Source organism: Gymnodraco acuticeps, unplaced genomic scaffold (assembly GCF_902827175.1).
Source record: "Gymnodraco acuticeps unplaced genomic scaffold, fGymAcu1.1, whole genome shotgun sequence".
NCBI classification, from domain to species: domain Eukaryota; kingdom Metazoa; phylum Chordata; class Actinopteri; order Perciformes; family Bathydraconidae; genus Gymnodraco; species Gymnodraco acuticeps.
The window spans coordinates 1,171,734-1,192,766 of NW_022991628.1; the positions used below are offsets into that span (position 1 = coordinate 1,171,734).

At 39.5% G+C, this 21,033-nt stretch overlaps 1 protein-coding gene across 1 annotated transcript; it reads left to right on the forward strand.

Annotated features, from left to right (window-relative positions):
* The first annotated feature begins 4,677 nt into the window (after nt 1–4,677).
* Nucleotides 4,678–21,000, forward strand: dbh (dopamine beta-hydroxylase (dopamine beta-monooxygenase)). The gene is made up of 12 exons (XM_034198126.1): nt 4,678–5,348; nt 8,222–8,368; nt 9,310–9,567; nt 9,744–9,920; nt 14,788–14,890; nt 15,061–15,227; nt 15,405–15,548; nt 16,595–16,633; nt 18,179–18,238; nt 18,461–18,588; nt 18,929–19,085; nt 20,518–21,000. The coding sequence occupies exons 1-12, from the start codon at nt 4,980–4,982 to the stop codon at nt 20,629–20,631; spliced, it is 1,863 nt and encodes a 620-aa protein (XP_034054017.1). The 5' UTR covers nt 4,678–4,979; the 3' UTR covers nt 20,632–21,000.
* The last annotated feature ends 33 nt before the right edge of the window (nt 21,001–21,033 follow it).

The window sequence follows — 21,033 nt, forward strand, 5'->3', positions numbered from 1 at the left end:
ACAAGAGAGAGGGAGGGGAGGGGAGGGGGACAAGATGCTTGATGAAGTCCCTTCTGACTTCCAAGCAGAAGTCTGTCAGCTGTGTGCCTTTTTGTGGGACTTCATGGGATGCAAGGTTGCTGAAATTGTAGACATTTTAATTAGGCTACACATGGTCGTATACCTCCAAAGTCACCATGACAAGTGTGGACAAATAAAAGAAAAGTGCATGTCCTCAGACACGTTGGTGGAGCCTGCAACCTAAGATTTTTTAACTATACTGTAGCTATGTACGTATAACAAATAAAAGCCTTGAACCTTGAACCTCGAACCTTGAACAAACTCTCCAAATGTATAACCAACACACAGCCAACTGTATAAATCAGAATTCTTCACACTGGAAACCAGAATGCAGAGAAGATTCATTAAGCTTCCCAGTTGCAGCAGTTAATCACCCAAGCCACATGAGACAACCAACACATAACGATAATTAAACTATTACACCTGTCCTCTGCCAAAGGTTCAACCAAGGTGAAAAAACAAATTGTCCCTCTGTCTGGAACAAAACGTCCATTAAAGTCCATTAGGACCACAGACACATTCGTCCCTTTGAAAGATTATTGTGTCCCTCTGTCTTTTGTCATTTCACTCTGTTGATCTGTTTGAGGACATGTCAGGAAGTCCATCCGTAGATGAGATTGTTTTCTACTTTTAAGTCCCTTTCATGTGATCCATGAGACACTCTCTGTGCCACAGTATTCCCATCTTGTCAACTTCTAAACGCCACTGTTGTACCACTTCTTTTTCTTTCATCTTTATTCATCTGTCTTCTTTCTCCTCTTTTACTCTTCACTCATCGTCTCCTCTAATTACTCATCCAGCCCTACAACGTCTAGCCTCTCACATTCAGATCAGACGAGGGGCAGTTTGAGGCAACGTTAAGAGTAGCAGTGTGAGTTTTTATTGCATTCATTATTCAAACAGGCAGAAGTGGAGATTAGTGCACTTTGAGAGTGTGCCGCGTTGAAATATTTATATTGGGAGAGATTGAGATGGTTGCATTTGTCATGTTGAGGGGAGTTCAGCTTTTATCCATTCCACTCTCTCTCCTTTTGTGTGTGTGCGTGTGTGTGTGTGTGTGTGTGTGTGTGTGTGTGTGTGTGTGTGTGTGTGTGTGTGTGTGTGTGTGTGTGTGTGTGTGCATTTGTATGTGTGTGCATTTGTATGTGCATTTATGTGTGCATTTGTGTGTGCATTTGTGCATGCATGCATACAAGATGAGGTGTATCAGAGTGGCTAAGAGGCATCTTGACCTATAAGAGTCAATTGCAGAATTTAAATAAAGCTTTCTTTACTATATCAATGAAGCGGGGTGTACAATAGATAATTGCAGTTTAACCACTGCAATCAAGGACAATCTTTTAGTCAAAGCTTGTTTACCAAACAGGCAAAGTGGGCAACCGCCTTGGGGCCCCAGAACCTTATGGGCCGCAGATGTCCCGGGTTAACTACACAGATGTCAATTGGTTTTGGTGGTTTGCAAACTTGTTAGTTATTGGCACCAGTGAAAGTGAAAAAACAATATGGATCTTTAAACATGACGTGACACAATATATATTGTGTAGAAAAGTCACATTTATATCTATGCTCAGTTCTATACACTCAGGTTTGAACCTTCTTGATCTTTAGCTTATTGGGACTTACATTAGCTTAAACTTTACTTTTATATATCTGTGTTATGTGATAACTTTATGACTCTACTACTTGTATTTAGATTTTTCTGTGGTTACCGCCTGTGGCCACAAGGGTTGCTGCTCAGCAAATTCTACATTGGCTTTAACTTAGACAGATGTTGTGGCAAGGTGGCACAATGTTTCAAGTTTAAGACCTTTCACTGTAACAGCCATATAGTGAATACTCCAAATAAAGTTGGTTTTAATTGAATTCCTGCAAACTATTACTGGGTCAGGTTCTGTTGGTATCGTCATCTCTTGGCAAACGATGATGAAGTGCTTGGGTAGTTTGAGAATTTATTCGAAAATAGTTGCGACTGTAGTTTCTGTAGTTTATTTGTATACTGCTTTAAATTAAAAAGTGTTATTTGATTTTATCAAATGTCTGTATTAATAAATGGGCAATTTACAGTATTTAGCAAACCTGATAAAAGAGCAACACTAATGAATACAAAATATCCAAGGGCTTTAAAATCATTGTGAATACATTAATAATCTCTCTGATGCCGTCTCTGTTGTAGGACTATTCAATAGTATTGGTTTATGTAATACATTTCATATAATTCAATCAGTGAATACATGCAATACTAACTATGCATAATACAAAAAATATATTCATAAGTTATGGATCATTTGTCAGTGAGATTCCTAATTCTTTTTGGCATCTGTGTGCCCATGCATAAGCCTCTCCTAAACTGATAGCAAAGCATCATGGGAAAGTTGTAGGGGCAATTTCTGGATTGTTCTAGGCAGGGAAATGTCAGATAGCCCCCCAGGCACCCACACACAAACACACACAACATGACATGATTACCCAAAGGGACCATCATTCTCTCCCTAAATCTGTTCTTCCCCACCCATCCCCCACTCTGTCCCTCTCTTTTTCTGTCGTTCCATCCAGATCACGGCCGACTTTACGGCGTTTAGGTTTGCTGACACCTCAGTAATGGCAGCAGTAAGATAAGTGTGCATGTAAGAGAAATGAGAGGGCAGGAAGAGAGTGAGAGGGTGATCACCAGTAATGGAGAGCAGTGTGACAGAGGAGAGGTAAGTGAGGTGGTGTAAAAGATGAAAAGAAAGAGAAAGGCACATGTAGAAAGGGATATTATTTAGCCTCATATGAAGCCACAGACACACACATCTCTTTTTGGCCTCTTCTGGAAAATAAATGCAATGGTTTGACGTCATGAGCAAATGTAATATGCATTTGCATTTACCCTACAGCACTTTTGATGACGAGCTTGCCCTGAAATTCAAAGGAATTTTAAATGTAGTGAATCATCCCTACATGAAAGTAGTGGACAGAGATGTGTAGCAGCCATCTTCTGTAAACTGTCCATCCATCCTGTACTTATCCCTATTGCTATTAAGAGTGATAACACCAGGCTGAAAAGCAGAGCTTCACTGCCCTCTGTGGCTGTGAGCCTGTTTCACTTTGGCGTGGTCAGATGGGGGGGTTTGTTACACCTTTATATTACTGCGGCAAGGTGAGAAGAACCACTAGAGGTAGGTAAGCTAAAGCAAGATTTGCAGGAGTAGCAACACAAGGTTTGGTATTTTTTCCAGACAGGCAACCCTTTAGTTTAGGAGTGGACAACTGTAACGTTAATCATTCATTTTTATTTTTACATTACTTGTAAATTATCAAAAACATGTGAGTAGACAACTTGTTCCAGCCTTGCCCCGGGATGTAAAGAGAATTTCAACAAGTCTAACAAAAATGTTTTAAAACATTACCCATTTTGCTTTGAGCAAACAAAAAACGCACAACGCTCCCTAATACCAACCGAGGACAGGATCCTATTGGCTGTTTCCATAACTTAAACCACTATCTTTCTTATAATCTTTCATTAAACACAACATTTGATTTATATTGATTGAGAGTAGACCAACTGATAGCCCGGCCTCTACAAGGAGAGGTAAAGAACGTATCAGTGACATAATTCTAGGCGTTTTACAACACAGATATTTTGACTTGTAATAATAATAATAATACATTTTTAATTTATATAGCGCTTCTCATCTGCCAAGACAAATCTCGAAGCGCTTCACAGCAAAGGACACTGATACAATTTGAAAGATTAAAAAAATAATAATAATTAAAAAATTAAAATAATAATATTGTAATAGTATAGGAAAACCAAAGGTGTTACAAAAAATATGAACGCCTCTTTCTTTCTCAGTAGACTCTGACAGTGGGTAAGGGTCTTCATAATAAAGAATTATATCTGTAGACCCTATTATAACCCTTAATTATTTCATTCCCACTGTCAAAAATATGTTTCCTGTAACTACTAATTCACTGTTCTGTCAAGCTCCCTGTTTGTAGCCTTTTGCAGTTTGATTACTAAATGTGTGTAAAAGCTAGGGACAGGCTAAAGAGCACACACACTTCACTAACCTTTCAAACCAACCCTGAATGTGTCCCTCTTTTGTTTGAAACCCATAATTGACAGTTTGATTAGGTCTTCTACTGCCTGAGGCAGTGGCTTAAAGGAAAGGGCCTAATGCATTAATGCCTTGTTTACGCCTCCACATGTGCTTGCTGCACCCTAAATCCACTTTGAATCAAATACCCAACAAGCCAGGTGAGAGCTATAGTGTCTTAAATACTTTTTGTCAGGAAATATATAAGAAAATGTTTGATCATGCTCACTAAAGTAACACAAAAAGACAGAGATAGAGTGAGCAATACAGTTTAGTTTTTCTGAGCAGATTGTCGTTGATAATGTCCATGGTTGAATTTGGATCAATTAGGGTCTGGCAGATGTGCAGAATCATGGTTTACCCCAGGGCTTAAAGGATACAATCCAATTTCCCCCAACAAATGTAATACTATTAGCGTGGACAAAAACAGACAAGTCACAAGGGAGGAGTCTCTTAAAAACCAGGGAGGGGGACATGAGGAAGAGAGAGACAGAACAGTGGCTCAGAGGGAAGAGACAGTTCCCGCAAAGGACTTGGAATCAGAGAAACCTAAAGACTGGAAAGTTTAGGAAAACTCAACATTAAGTTTGAGTGACTGAGATGATAGAAAACATGGGAAGAAGAGGATAAACAACCTCACCTGACTACTGCGAAGGACACAGTCTATAGTCCAGAAAGAAGGGCTTACAGGGACAGAAAGAGGTGTAGAGGTAGAGCTCTCACAGAAATCCACCATTGAGAGAACTTTCTTGATTGAACTCCACTTCGGGAAGACTGAGGAAGACAAAACAAGAGGTGAAAAAAGACGACAACTTGCTGCCACAATAGAACCTTTCGGCTATGAGGATCTGCAAAAAGAACATTAGGCTTCAAGACTTCACCATCATGTACTTCACCGCCATCGCTGCTCTCATGGTCATCTTGGTGGCTTCATACCAGGGCCCCACCAATGCTGTTGAAGTTTCAGACCTTAAAATAAACCCCTCCGGCCCTCTACCACCGCTCCCCATGCCCTTCCGTATGAGCCTTGACCCCCGTGGGGATGTCCAGCTCTCCTGGAACATCAGCTACGCCAACCAGGAGGTTTACATTCAGCTGACGGTCGCAGACATCAAACACGGCATGGTCTTTGGGATGTCGGACCGCGGGGAGCTGACCAACGCTGACCTGGTGGTGTTGTGGGACTCTGGAACTAACAGCTACTTTGGGGTAAACAGGAATGTGTATTATCTATATAATCTGTCCAACACATTTCAAATAATTTAGGGAATTATAATAATAATAATAATAAAGCTTTATTTATATAACACTTTCCATACAACACATGCAGCTCAAAGTGCTTTACAACATGACACATCACAAGTTAAAAACAAACAACAAGAAATCCCCCTGATTATTTGTTAAGAACTTTAAAAGGTACATGCAGCAAAATATAACATGTTATCAGGTTAATAGACACAAGGAGGTGAAATGTATGATAATACAAATAAAATAAAATAAATATTGGTTTCTCTCTGACAGATAAGACACAAGACAAATGAATCGATGCAACAATATAAAATATAAAACCCCATAAAGTGAACATATAGGTACAACAGAAATACAAATAAAAAGATTAAGAGCTATACAATAAATAAAACAATATAAAGGTAGGTAAATAATAAAGACTAAAAGTGCGGGGTTGCTAAAAAAGTGTCTTTAGCTGTCGTTATAGCTACAAAACATTAGAATGACACAAGGCTCAGGTGGAAAGGAGGTGTTGCATCGGATATTTGTACAGTCTTTCTCAATCTCCCTTTCCATTCTCCTCTTTGTGTCAAATTCATAAATGCACATGGATTACATGAAGTCCTTGAGGAAAGGAGGTTTCCCTCATCTGTCTGTGGTCCCCGGGGCGTGAGATTGGTGTTTTTTGCACGAGGAGCCGGCGGACTGCTTGCTTCATGATCACAGAGTCACAAAGGATGCTATCGGCCCCAGCTAATTGGAAATCACTCAAACGTCACTAATAGCTGAAGCTCACTGGGGAATCATTAGCAGGTATTAGCATATCAAAATTGAATCCTGTGCTGATTAAGATGTGTAAAATGCCTCATTTTTATATTTGCCGAACACAAGCCTCCTTAACAAATGAAATTCCCTGATAAATTAATCAATTTAGTATTTATGTTGCTGTAAAATTCCAATGTATCTTTTTTTAAATTACATTTAGTCCACAAGGGTTATGTGGAAATATGAATAAAAGTTAGCAGGGTGAATACAAATTGCAGATACATTTTTGAGCAGCAGTTCTGATTGTTCCTTGGAAAAAAACTTTTCCGACTAATTTATAATTTGTATTATATTATTAACATACTGTAGGTAGTAGGACTAACATCTGGTCGGTTAATGTATGTGCATTCAACCTTTGAGGATCGTGTGTGTACAAAACTACCTGTTTGTTATAGCATTTACCAAATGGGGATCGTTCAGCAAACAAAGACTTCAGCTGTTTGCTATGTAGGATTTGTGGTTTCACCATGAATAGCAGGTTAGTTATCAGGTCATACATGAGATAAAGTGCAGGGACAGCTTCTGAAGTACACTTTTTCCCTCTTAAATGAAGGCTAAAGTATAAAATGTCTCTTACATCTCATTCTCTTTTTGTCCATATGTCTTGCTGAGCAATCCCTCACAACTAAAAGCAATGTGTGCAGAGTTAAATAGTTCCTTTCGTCAATGCCGAGAAATAAGGACATTTTAAACTTTAATCAGCAGAAAGGGACATTAATCTAGAACTAATCTTATTTTATATAAATGTAATATGAACTGAGGAATGTTAATTTAAAGTTTCGATGGTTTTAAAAATGAAAAATAAGTAAAAGGTCACATATTTCTTCTTCTACTTTCTTAGACCAACACCACTCTTTTGGATAATAAACCATAACACCCAAAACTAACATTACCACTATCTATGCTGTTTTAATTAGTTTTTTTACAGAAAATGGGCAGTTGACTCCTTTTTATTGATTTTTTGGTGCAGACATACACCATATTGTGATTATCTGCTGAGATTAGATCTGAGGCCAGCAGGACTCCATAAACTGCTCTCAGTTCAACTTCAGAAGGGATGGCTGAGACTTTTGTCTCACAAATCCATAAGCAGTCTTTTATGGCAACACGTTCCACATTGCTAATACTAGAATATAGATCAACTGTAATTATACCATTACCATAATAAACTAACTTTGATATTGGCAAAACAATTGAATCACAATGTAAGGATTTTAAAGGCCAAAGTGACCAAAAATGGTTACTTGTTAATTGTGTTACTATGGATATGTAAGCAGTGCCATAAGACAGACTTGTAAAAATGTGGAACTATTGTTTAACACACCATACCATGTTTTTTAGGAATTCCAACTTACGCAAACATAAAGGTTGAACAGAAATGCCAAATACACGAAGTGGACCCAACTGCCATTAACTTAAACATAACAAAATATAACCTTTATACACAAACTTAACAATTTCAAGTCTTAGAAATTCTCTACACAGACATGCAACTCACATACTGTATACTGCCCACTTCTTTCTTTAAAAAAAAATATGTTGCCGTTTGTTTAGAGCGGTTATATAAGATATTCAGAGAGGCAGACAGAAATACCGAGATCTTAGGTGTTATTCTGGACAGATATGAATGTGAGAAACATAGCAGGAGCAGATAGACGGAGCTGTTGAAAAACCTCCTGGCAGAGAACAGGAATATTGAACACCAGGTGGGGAAGGTACACTGATTTCTTTGAGAAAATTGTGTAGGTTTGTGTCAATCTGAAAATTAACAAAGAACAGCCACTTTATTATTTCTCTGCTTGATTTGACAACATGTCTTAAGGTAATGGGTGAATAATGAGTTTCTCATTGCGAAACCTGATCCCCTCCTTTTTGAAATGAGCTGTTCAACTGTTCAAACTCTCAGGTAAAGAAGGGTTGTCAAAAGCCTAATAGAATTGAAATCTGGACTAAATGTGATTGGCTCATATATGTGCTTTTAAATACTTTGTGCAGGTTAGATTTTTTTAAAGTTAACATGTGTCCCTCAGGATGCGTGGAGTGACAGTGAGGGCCACGTTTCATTGGATAGCCAACAAGACTACGAGTTGTTGGATGCCAAACACAAACCTGACGGATTCCACCTGCTCTTCAAAAGACCGTTCAGCACCTGTGATCCCAGAGACTACCTCATAGAGGTGTGTGAAGACTTTCTTTCAACTGTGTGTGTATGGGTGTGTGTGTGTGTGTGTGTGTGTGTGTGTGTGTGTGTGTGTGTGTGTGTGTGTGTGTGTGTGTGTGTGTGTGTGTGTGTGTGTGTGTGTGTGTGTGTGTGTGTGTGTGTGTGTGTGTGTGTGTGTGTGTGTGTGTGTGTGTATTTATACATTGTAGAAATCCTCTTTTATAAGAAAAAGCCCTGCATTTCAAAATGTACTTGAGTAAAAGTACACAAGCATCAACATATACTAAAAATACTCTTTCTGCACAAGGTTCCTTTTTCAGAAAAATGTAAATTATATTATTGAAATATAATTATTGATGCGTTAATATGTTGGAAGCCTGTAATGGAAGAGCTTTTTCAGGTAAATAACTTTTGAATAAGGGTTAGGTTAAAACCTGTATGAAACCTTGAGCTGGATAAATATTTGACTGATTTACAAGATGATCCTCTCCTCTACATTTATGTCACTCGTAGATTCTCCAAGAGGTCATGTAAAGAGCGAGCACACTTGTTGATTTAGTCAGTCAGTCCTGAACTGAGGGAACCTGACAGTTAGCAGGTGGCGAGGAAGAGAGTACTGAAGGCGGTAAAGAGGGCACACACATGTGGAACATAACAGCACAGAACATTTACCCTGTATGTGAACATTTATTATTGTTTGTGCGTGTGTTTCATTGCCGTTTCACTTCAAATGTAATATACTGATTATGGTTTCCATGGTGCCGCATCAAACCTCCAAGTTGCAGACACAAAACTAATGGTCATTACCATGACAACAACATAAAAAATAAGTTCTCTTTTTGCCTTCATAGGAAAATTCAACCAAATAATAACCACACAAGATTATTCATTTACTGATGTTGGTTTTCTGCTTACTATTAACTAAACATAATCTGTTTTATGGGTGGGATTTGTCAGGAGGGAACCGTGCACGTCATCTATGGATTTTTGGAAGAACCACTTGCCTCTCTGGAGCAGCTGAACCTGTCCCGGATCCACACGGGGATGCAGACTGTGCTGATGCTGCGTCCCGACACGCTGCCACCCACCCTGCCTCCAGATGTGCGGACGCTGGATGTCTTGTTGCCAAACGTCATCATCCCACATCAGGAGACCACCTACTGGTGCTACATACAGAAGCTGCCTGAAAACATGCCCAAAAATCACATTGTTATGGTATGAATGCCTTTGAATTACAAGATATGGAAGCTTTCACACATTATGTTGCATACAATTATTTCAGAGTTTTCATTTTTGATGTACCTGTCCAAGGTAAAAGCTTTTAGAAGTAGAAACACATAAAATAACATGACTTGTTTTCTTTTTTCCACTTCTCTCTCTGTTGCTGTCAGTATGAGTCAGTGATAACTCCAGGTAACGAGGCCATCGTGCACCACATGGAAGTGTTTGAATGTTCTGCAGATAAAGGCGACGTTCCAGAGTACAGCGGCTCCTGCGATGACAAGATGAAGCCGAACAAGCTCGATTTCTGCCGCCATGTGCTCGCTGCATGGGCTATGGGTGCTGAGGTATGATGGGAAACAGACACCCACACACATCTTCTTACATCAGTCCTCATTGGCACCTTCCACTGACTACTTTTACTCCTTATACTCTTAAAACAATAGTGCTACAAACATATTCGCAACACTTACAAGTCAAAGTCAAATACATTTTTAGACAAAGCAGAAACACATATACATTGACACATTTTACACATAATAGTGTGTCTAATTGAAAAAAGTGGGAATAAATCTTGATTTTGGTCGTGTCCTCATTCCTATTATGAGAGATAAACAAATACTCCTACGCAAGTAATATCCAAGCCTACCACTTTGAGCAAAAAACCTTGTAAAGAGGATCCCACACACAGCACAAGTCTATTAAGAGCTGGGAGACAGTCTGTATGTGGGAAGCATGCTCACATGATGCAAATAATCACAAACTTGTCGACACTTGACACAAAGTCAAAGAATGAAAACCACATGAATATTTAGAGTTGTAGCCTAAAAACAAGTGCTTATCATGGGCTGATATTCTTGAATAACTGAATACTACTGAGGAAACTAAGATTGTGTGCACGATAGTTTTTCTGGGAATGACAGGGACAATTGCATTCTATAATTGTAAAACCAATGCTAACCTTAGTCTATAAAGTTTCTGTGAGCGCTTTTTAGGTCAGTGTGAAGTGACAGCTTATTTTGCTGTCCCCAAGGGGCCAAAATGACGAGTATATCCAACATCATGGCTACAGCCCCGACAGTCATCTAGCCTATGAGTCAGCCTGCTAAAATGTAGTAAAAAATCACAGTTGTTTTTTTCCTTGAATTGTTATTCTATAAGAAACACACACATTGCAGTTCTTTTTTTTTAGGGAAAACTGTCGATTGAAATAGTAGGGAGAGAAAATGGCACCTGTGTCTTCAGGCGGCTAGTCGGTCCTCTATCAGACATTAATTCAGACCACTTGTGTACCACAGCTACCAACCAGCCGGCTGACCAAGCAGGCAGGCAACCGGCTGGTCACATAAAGCAAAGAGGACAGGGAACAGCGAGCCTGTCACCATATTTCTTTGCTCCGCTCCCCACTGTATCACAGCCAGCCTGGCCCCTCTCTGATTGGATTATCTGCCAGCCAAACAAAAACAAGCAGGATGCCTTCTGTGGGCTTTGAGCTGTGAAGACAAGATTAGGTGAGAAATATTCAGGCCTCTTTCATCACCTCCTAATAGTGTTGTCTCATTCTCCCCGGCACTGCATCGGAAGGAAAACGTGGCCCTGCGAAAACAATGCAAGAGAGAAAGCAGGAAAATAGAGGGAGGGAAGTTTGAAAAGGGAGAGAAACAGTAATGCACTACACTGCCAGAATGTGAATTAAAAAGAAATGGCAGAGAAAAAGTGGTGTGTTTGTAGTGGAGAAAGCAAGTCTCCAAGGATTTTACTGTTACAACTTTAACAAGATTAAATAAAACAATTCTCTCTTCCGTTACAAACTGTGTGTATCAGCAGAGTCTTCAAGTGGTCTGAAAAATTAAAAGACCGATGATGAATGAAGATTAAATCAAGTTTCCTCGATAAAAGCGAGGAGGTTTGACGCCCATGGGGCCAGAAGTGAGTGAAAATTAGTTGTTTGCCATGCTAAGCAGAATAGCTCAGAATCCAACTAGCATAAAAGAAAGAAAGAAATACATCACATGTTCAACCAGTGCCTCAAAGTGTGCATCCATATGAGAAGACAACCTTTCGATGTGTAGAAATAATCAATAAGCATTGTTTTAGCCAGCTCATACATTTCCAAAAGGCCTTGAAGACATTTGAAAGTCCTTATCAAGGAATACATTTGATGCAAAGAAAATATTTTATTATGTAAGTTTGTGCCAAGGCATGTTTTAGTGGCCACTTTCCAACATTGGAATGAACCATTACATTATCACTTACAGTTGCAAGAAAAAGTATGTGAACCCTTTGGAATTACCTGGATTTCTGCATAATTGGTCATAAAATGTGTTCTGATCTTCATCAAAGTCACAACAATAGACAAACACAGTCTGCTTAAACTAATACCACACAAACAATTATATGTTTTCATGTTTTTATTGAACACACCATGTAAACATTCACAGTGCAGGGTGGAAAAAGTATGTGAATCCCTAGGCTAAAGACTTCTTCAAGAGCTAATTGGAGTCAGGAGTCAGCCAACCTGGAGTCCAATCAATGAGACGAGATTGGAGGTGTTGGTTAAAGCTGCCCTGCCCTATAACAAATACACACCAGTTTTGAATTAGCTATTCTTAAGAAGCATTGCCAGATGTGAACCATGCCTCGCACAAAAGAGCTCTCAGAAGACCTACGATTAAGAATAGTTGACTTGCATAAAGCTGGAAAGGGTTACAAAAGTATCTCTAAAAGCCTTGATGTTCATCAGTCCACGGTAAGACAAGTTGTCTATAAATGGAGAAAGTTCAGCACTGTTGCTACTCTCCCTAGGAGTGACCGTCCTGTAAAGATGACTGCAAGAGCACAGCGCAGAGTGCTCAATGAGGTGAAGAAGAATCCTAGAGTGTCAGCTAGAGACTTAAAGAAATCTCTGGCACATGCTAACATCTCTGTTGACGAATCTACGATACGTAAAACACTGAACAAGAATGGAGTTCATGGGAGGACACCACGGAGGAAGCCACTGCTGTCCAGAAAAAACATTGCTGCACGTTTGAAGTTTGCAAAAGGGCACCCGGATGTTCCACAGCACTACTGGCAAAATATTCTGTGGACAGATTAAACCAAAGTTGAGTTGTTTGGAAGGAACACACAACGCTATGTGTGGAGAATCCAAAGGGTTCACATACTTTTTCTTGCAACTGTACAACGTGACTTACAATAAGTGCAAAAAACATTTATATACAAACTCAAACGGCAAGAAATATGAAAGAACATTTGCTAGGACAAGTGTTGGTACATTGGTCTCAATTGTCCAAGACCAGGGACACAATTAGTTGAGTGTCATCTGCGTAACTGTGGAGTGAATGATGATGACCTGAAAGATAAGGGGGCCCAGGTGTGAGCCCTGAGGGACCCCAGAAGAAAAGGAAGACTATCAGCAGGGGTGCACATAACTTTTTTGCCCTGGTTCTCAAAGGAGCACCTGGAGATGTTGCTTGGTGCTCATCCTTAAAATGAAATAAACCGTAACTTTTGAGGGGGTCTTGACTTTATTTGCCAGACACACGGCACTGAACACACATGCAGAGGTGAACACAAGACAACATTAGCACGACCAGTAATCCTACAAGCTGTCATCACTACCCTCCTGACTGTTCTCCTCACTGTCTTCCTCTCTGTCAGACATGGTAGCTGATGATGTAGGCCTACTACTTTCTCTCTGGTTGAGTCTGTGATTAGCTGCTTGCATCCACAAGTCAACAGCTGGTTTTGGGTTGAAAGTCTCTGTTGTCATCTTAGACAAGTGGATGTAATCAAATAAGTATGTGAACATAACCAATAACATACCATAGCCAATAACAAATTGATGTAACTTATTTTATTTTTGTTGTTCATATCTTATTTTACCTTAACATTTATTTATTTATGCATTTTTTTTTATCTTTCCAGTTTTAAAAGATATTTTTGGTTTACTGTCCTATAGTATACATTGGAATGATTTCAAACCTGTTTATCCCAATAATTATAAAGGAGTGCCTTGAAAATATGTGTTTACATAAATTGTGATCAAAACGTTTGAGATCCACTGAGATAACTTAGACTAAAGTGAACTATCTAAACACTCAGAGTCCTTTACCTCACTGAGCTATAGTCATCAGCCTCTCAGTCTGACTGGAGAGGACTCTCCCTCCACATTATTGTAGAACATCTTCTTCTTATATCCGTTAGAGCAGCTAGCACCAGATTCTAATAACAACAGCGCCGGAACCGGTGCACCCTCCCTCGCTCACTCGCACGTTGGCTGTGAGCTGCGGGTGCCAGATAAGCCAACATCCCCCATTTTCATCACTTACAGCGCCCATTGTACAGGGCAAATTAAACATGTAACCGGGGTGAAAAGGGTGTTACATATACTTAATTATGAATAGTGTTACATCAAGGCCGAAAATTAGGATGAGCCCCAACGGTCAAAAATGTGTTTTCCCCTCCCAGAGCTGCCCCCCAGATCTGGCGCCCTAGGCGAACATCTATAACGCCAGCGCTACGGGCCGGCCCTGAGTTCATATGCAACTCGCAAATAACTTTCTCTCTCTCCTCTCTTCTCTCTTCTCTCTTCTCTCTTTTCTCTTCTCCCTTCTCTCTCTCCCTCTCTCCCCTCTCTCTCTCAATATTGGTACGCAAATGCGCCTTTTTTCAAATCACCCGCTGCTCTTTTTTTGACGGAGGTGCGCATGCGCACCTGCGCACCAGTTATGTGCAGCCCTGACTATCAGTACCACATTAGTAGAGCTAGAGAGACAATCTATTATCTCTGCAGAGTGGGCAAGAAAAATCAATAAGACTAATATAGTAGTGATTACCAAGATGGAATCACATTTTGAAGGACAACATTGGACGAGTAATTAATATGCAAATAATTTAGGTGGATGGGTAATCCTGTAATTACATTTTCAGAATGGAAGTAAGTCTGGAAGTTTGAGATACAACCGTCAAATAACCAGTTTTGTGTTTAGACCTTTTCTTGGCACATGGTTCAAAAGTAGTTTTACATCTGGGTGATTTCATTTTGTCATCCTCTGACATTGTCAGTCTTAAACAGAATGAGCAAGGATGGCAACATTCATTAATTTGAGCTCCTTCCTCAGAAAATACAACATTTAAATCTGTTTTTCAGTTGGGGAAATGAGCAGATTATAGTTTGTTCACAGTCAAAAATTGTGTGTGTGCGTTTTGCAGGCTTTTTACTATCCTCCTGATGCAGGGCTGCCTCTGGGTGGACCAAGTTCCTCAAGGTTCCTTCGTCTGGAGGTCCATTACCACAACCCTCTCATTATATCTGGTATATAAAGTACACACTTAGACTCACACATTTTACCACATTCTGCAACACTGCACTTACTCTTATTCTTCTATGCACACTTCCTTTTAATTGTTCCGAACATACCCTTAACCTACTAGTAAACTGACTTTGCTACATATTTAAATATTGCATGATTTTGTTTCTTGCAGGCCGTCGTGACTCTTCAGGGATACGCTTGCATTACACCCCGAGTCTGAGGCGGTACGATGCAGGGATCATGGAGCTGGGTCTTGTTTATACTCCCATCATGGCTGTCCCACCTAAACAAAACAGCTTCTACCTCAGTGGATATTGCACTTCCGAGTGTACCCAGACTGTATGTATACATTTCCCCCATATTCACTGCATTATTTAAGGTTCAGAAAAGAATTACGGATAAATATTTCATCGAGCATGCCACATATTTTTCTTCATGTTTTGGTCCCTTAAGCACAGAAATCTCAGTTGGAGCTTGACCTTGAAAGTTTCTCCGTCTGTCTGTTTGTATATCTAGGCTTTGCCTTCAGGAGGAATCTATATATTTGCATCCCAGCTGCACACTCACCTGGCAGGGCGGGGGGTAAGGACTGTTTTGGTGAGGGCAGGCAAAGAGCTGGAGGTGGTCCAGGAGGACAAGCACTTCAGTACACACTACCAGGTGAGACACAGCAGGGCTCAGTTTATCCAGAGGAAATCTGTGCACAGAACTTTCTTTGTGCGGTGTATCTTATACTTCATTAGATTTGAAAGAAGGTAGTCTTACTTCATATCTCACTGAGCCGCATGCCACAGATTATCCTCTGCTTCTACTGCACCTTTTAAAAATAATAAGCTGCCACCTCAAGGCTCAAAAAGGGTCTTTGATTTTGCATGTTTTATAACTAGCTGAAAATGATAAGCTAATGCTTGATGGTCTTTTGTGTACTTGCTGCAAACGAGGAGTTTAAAATGATTTATTAAAACATTTCTTTAAAATACTGCTAATTAAGGGAATTACTTACCATAGACAGTGTTTTAGTATTTAATCAAACAGGTGTTAATATACATTGGTGGCAGATAACTGATTACTTTTTAACGAAAGCAGTATTTCTACAGAAAGTTATAACCTATTTCTTATCAGTCACAATTGTTCTGACCTGGATTTAGCCTCATTAGGTATAGCAGTAAATAATTCCATTCAAAGCAGAATAAAATAACTTCCTGATTGTCAAAACAACATCAAAACTGACAAACAACAACATTAACATTGTTGGGAGAGAGCAGACGACATCTGTTGTGTTTTATTTTTTTTAAATGTGCAATATCCCGGGGCAAGTACACACACACACACACACTGAGGGCAGAGAAGGACATCTGCTAGACTGCCAGATAAAATCTCCAGCTGCTGTTGATGTCTGACTAATCTGTGTACCTGTGTGGTGGTGTTGTTTCAAACCCTGCATCCTCATTATAGAAATATGAACAAACCACTTTCTGAAAACCTTAAAGAAACATATACAACACAGCTAATAACTATGAAAGCTGCCTCCAAGGAAATCCTCAAAATCAATACATTATCTTTCCATATTTTAAATAAATTACGATTATGTCCAAACTCAAGATGATAGAGAGGGAAATGTGGTGTAAAAAGACATGTACACAATTAAATGTTTGGTGGATTTTCCCTTGAATTACTTAATTTTCTTTTGTTCTTCTCGCCTTTAGACGATCCGAGTTCTGAGGAAAATTACAAATGTTTTACCTGTAAGTAAATGTTGATCACTATGCTTGCAATTTAATAAAGCATTGTCTATTTTAGTTTTTCTCTGTGCATAATTTGTATTCAGAGAAGATTAGATGTTTTAATGTTTCACAGTAAATGGTGAATGAAGGCTAAACGGTCAAGCCCCGGTGTATTTTTCCTGAAGTTCTGAATTAGAGTACCACGCTTGAGCCCCGAGCCTATTTTTCAGGCCTCAGGCTCGAAAATGACATTCCCAGAACAATTGACAATAACTTCCCTTCTAAAAGGGGTAAATTAATAATCTTCTTTCTCAAAGCAATGATAAACCTGTGAGTTGGATGTAGAAAAGTCAGAATCAATATAGAATGTTTGTATTTTAAAGTAAATTCAAGATTGAACATAGTAACAAAAATGTAAATTATAGTGTCCGTCCAAAAAAAGAACATTACTGAAAGTGAAAACCACCCTTGAATGATGGGATAGTAGACTAAAAGCTATAGGAATCCAAACTATAACATATAATAAGTACCCTGTATCAAGATTGATGCAAAACAAGTGACACTTGACCTTTTTAGAGAGATTTAGAAGAAAAAAAAACACTTCTGGGGTCATTTGGGTGCATTTTTATATATGGCCCCCCTTGGTCGATTTTGATGATTGACACCTCTTTTGAACCGTTAGAGCCAATGGAATCGAGGGGAAGTTCCTAGAATCCATCTAAACATTACCCATTGGTGAATGAGTGATGCGTAGCCAGAATGCCCAAAACCGGAAGCTATCATACACTCTCGTAGCAGCTAATATGAAATCTCCGTTATTGACATAAATATGAAGATGGATTATCAGTAATCATTTCAAAGTGACACAGACACATTGGATTAACCTATGGATTAACCTTCAGCAGCGTTTTTATCGTTTTAATGCCATTGAACACAAGTTTTGATCCGAACAACAGCATAGGTAAGAATTTCTCCCGTGTTTGCTCCGTAATGCTACGTGGTGTGATGTCTGTTTGTGTTTGCCCTGTCGCGAGTTCAGATCGCTCAGTGATGATACTTATATGTCTGGAATCTGTGGAATCTAAGCTTGCTAATCGATATCTTGTTTGTGCAGATTTGATAAGTAATAAGGTTTTTTTTACCTTGAGTTCTGTGCTAATTACGTTAGCATTTTTTCGCTCAGGGCTAATTCAGAGCCTTTGTTATTACCCTTTTGTTTCGTTTAGCTAAACATGGTTAATATTGTCTGATAGCTGAGTTTCTTCCCGTTAAGCGAGTATGACACATTCATAGTTTATTAAATGCTAAGAAGCCCTCAGACGCTGTTTCTTGCAAGATGTTGCGTTTTGCCCCCGCCCGCGGGGCTGTGGGGTTTAACTGGTTAAATTGAGTGAAAATACTGTAGGGACAGGCTGTAATAATGTGTGATGTGATAGGAAGTTCTCTGGAGACAAAAACACAGCAGCTGAGCTCCACACAGCATAACAAAAAACAAATACTGGCCACTGGATCTAACATTTTTGTCAATAACCTTAAACTATCCAATTGCGCTTTGTTACCCTGCAGGGTGACGTCCTCATAACTAAGTGTACTTATAACACAGAAGATAGGAGCAAGCCTACATTGGTGAGCGGCACACTATTTTTATATTGCTTAAATTCACCTTGGGCGACAGCATAAGGAATATTCTTGAGTATTGCCTTCCTTAATCTCTCTTTTCCCCTCTATCTTTCTCCAACACATTTCCTTTATTCTCTTAATCCTTCCATCTCTCCTCCCTTAATACCTACATCTGCTCTTTATACTGCACATTCCTCCATCTTCATCTAAATCTCTTTGTATCCTCAGGGAGGTTTTGGCATCATGGATGAAATGTGTGTTAACTACGTTCACTACTACCCTCGAACTAAGCTGGAGCTCTGCAAAAGCCACGTTGACTCAGGATACCTGCAGAAATACTTTAACTTCATTAACAGGTAACACTAGCACAAACTCATCTATCTCTCTCAGAAATCACTTGCGTGCGCCCCTCGTCCTTCATTAATTTTACATCTTCCCCTTCATCTCCTGTATGACTAAGCAATTCTTGGCATCAACAGTCACTCTTGTCCTTCGCTCCCGGGAACCAGAGTTGTGATTACTCCTTTTAATCGCAAAAAAAACAGATGTTTTGTCCTTTAAAGTGAAACTGTGTTTTCTCTCATGCCAATTATATCTGCTTTTTGCAATCTCTTCCTCCTTTCTCAATCTCCCTGCCTTCCTCTTTATCGACTTTCCTTCAACCTCTCTCTTCCCTCCATCCTTCCCTCCCTCTAGGTTCCACGGTGATGACCATTGCGTATGTGATGTGGACGTGACGGAGCAGTATTCTAAACTACAGTGGGACGCATTCAGTGGAGAAGTGCTGGACTCCCTTTATAACACAGCCCCCATCTCCATGCACTGCAACCAGTCGAGTGCACGCCTCTTTCCTGTAAGTCCCAGACAACACACTAACACACGTCACACACACTGCAATCGACTGCCAAGCCGCCAATTATCCCGATCAGAAGGCAGGCATCAGTCGGACAGAATAGTCAGATCGGCTGAACGGATTGCTTGTTAACTTATAACAAAAACACAGACACACACACACAGGATGTTTGGATCAGAGTGAATAAATACATCCGAGATCAAACACGGTTAGAGGCCTTGATCAAGGTTTTATGTAAGAACAAAAAACGTCCTCCTTGATTTATAACATCAGGTCCAGTGTCTGGGAGAAAAAATATCAAAAACCTCATTTGAAACATTAGGCTCATGTTCTTGAAAGATAGCATATGGCTTGATGTTTTTACAAAAATGCAAGAGTATTTATTATGGTATATTTAATACAAAACTGGCATGTGTTTCATTATCAATGCCACCACTGGAAGGCAATTGAGAGACTGTTAATAATATATTTTTGGTGAGGCCGTCATGCTTGAAATATTCTAAAAGTAATTTAGCAGCCAAGGTTACAGTCGACTCTCAGTGTTAACGTCATTGTGGTGTCGATTCTTAATATAATGCAGGGAAAAGCTTAGAAATGAATGATGAACACCAACTGTTTGGAGTTTGTCCAAAAGAAGAGTTTCATTAAACTTGTGAAGTTCAACAGAGACAACTGAAAGCTAAAATCCACGGCCTGAAACTGTCCTGTTCTACACAAGTGACTGGCATTTCAGAATGCTCTAAATCACCGTCAGTCAGAAAAGTTAAGACTGCAAATAAGTTTCAATAACACCTAAAGATCAGAGCATCTAGGTGACAATATCTGCTAAAATTAGGATAAGTTGGTAAAAGATCAAAAGTGCTGGGTGTACCCACCTCTCTCAAGCCCTAATACAAGGGGCGTTGTGTGGTAAATGCAACAAGCTTCTCTAAATTATTCATTATGAGTCAACCCCTGCGCAACAGGTGATCTAAATAACAATCAAATCAACCGGGAGTACAGCTATTAATCACATCAATTAAAAACGAGCACGAAAGAATGACATCAATCATTGTCTAACAAAGCAATAATTTAGATGTCTTAATAAATGCTGAAAACTAAATAGCTGGAGGCAAAGATAAGCACTGCAAAAGGAAGGAATTGACAAAACATAGAACTGAAATAAAAAACTACACACACAAACACTGTTTATGGGGGGAACTGGACTTGACTCTGTAATAAGGGTTGGAAGCAGCTATTTTACAGTTGAACAACTATGTGCCGTAAAAGAAAGTTCACTAGAAACCACAAATACTTTTTTTGGGCAGGTTTGATGAACTGTACAGTAAAAACTGTCACATAATAAAACCTGCAAAATATCAAGGACAAAACACTCCCCCCCCCCAAACAATGATCAAATGTGACCAACTACATTATATATCTGTTTCTCCAGGGGGAGTGGGACAAGAAGCCTGTACCAGTGGTCACCTCCATCCTGGATAAGCCTCGCTACCCCTGTGAGGGAGGGGCGCCCCCCACCAGCAAACCCCCCACACCCCAAGTCTGAGCGAGGGGGTCACCACGGCCTGCTTCAGCCCACAAGAGGGCTGCTAACCTGGAGAAAGTTAAAGATGCTCCTTTGAGCAGAATTGATAGTTTTATCTGTGTTTGGGGATGGATGATGTTCTCTACTCGCTGTTATTGTATAATATCTATGTTATGAGTATTCCCAAATGAATGAGAATTCATATGTAATGTTTTAGCACTTGACATGGAAATGGCAATGGTCATGTAACACAAAAATGTGGCACACTAATTAGTGCATGGGACAAAAGTGTAACATTATTCAAAAGTAAATAACTTATTTTTTTAACCACTTCTTCAGTTCAGCATTGTATTATTCCCACTCTTTAGCGTCCTGTGTGTATTTGCTTTGTTTTTGTGTGTTGAATAATAAATGTCACAAAAA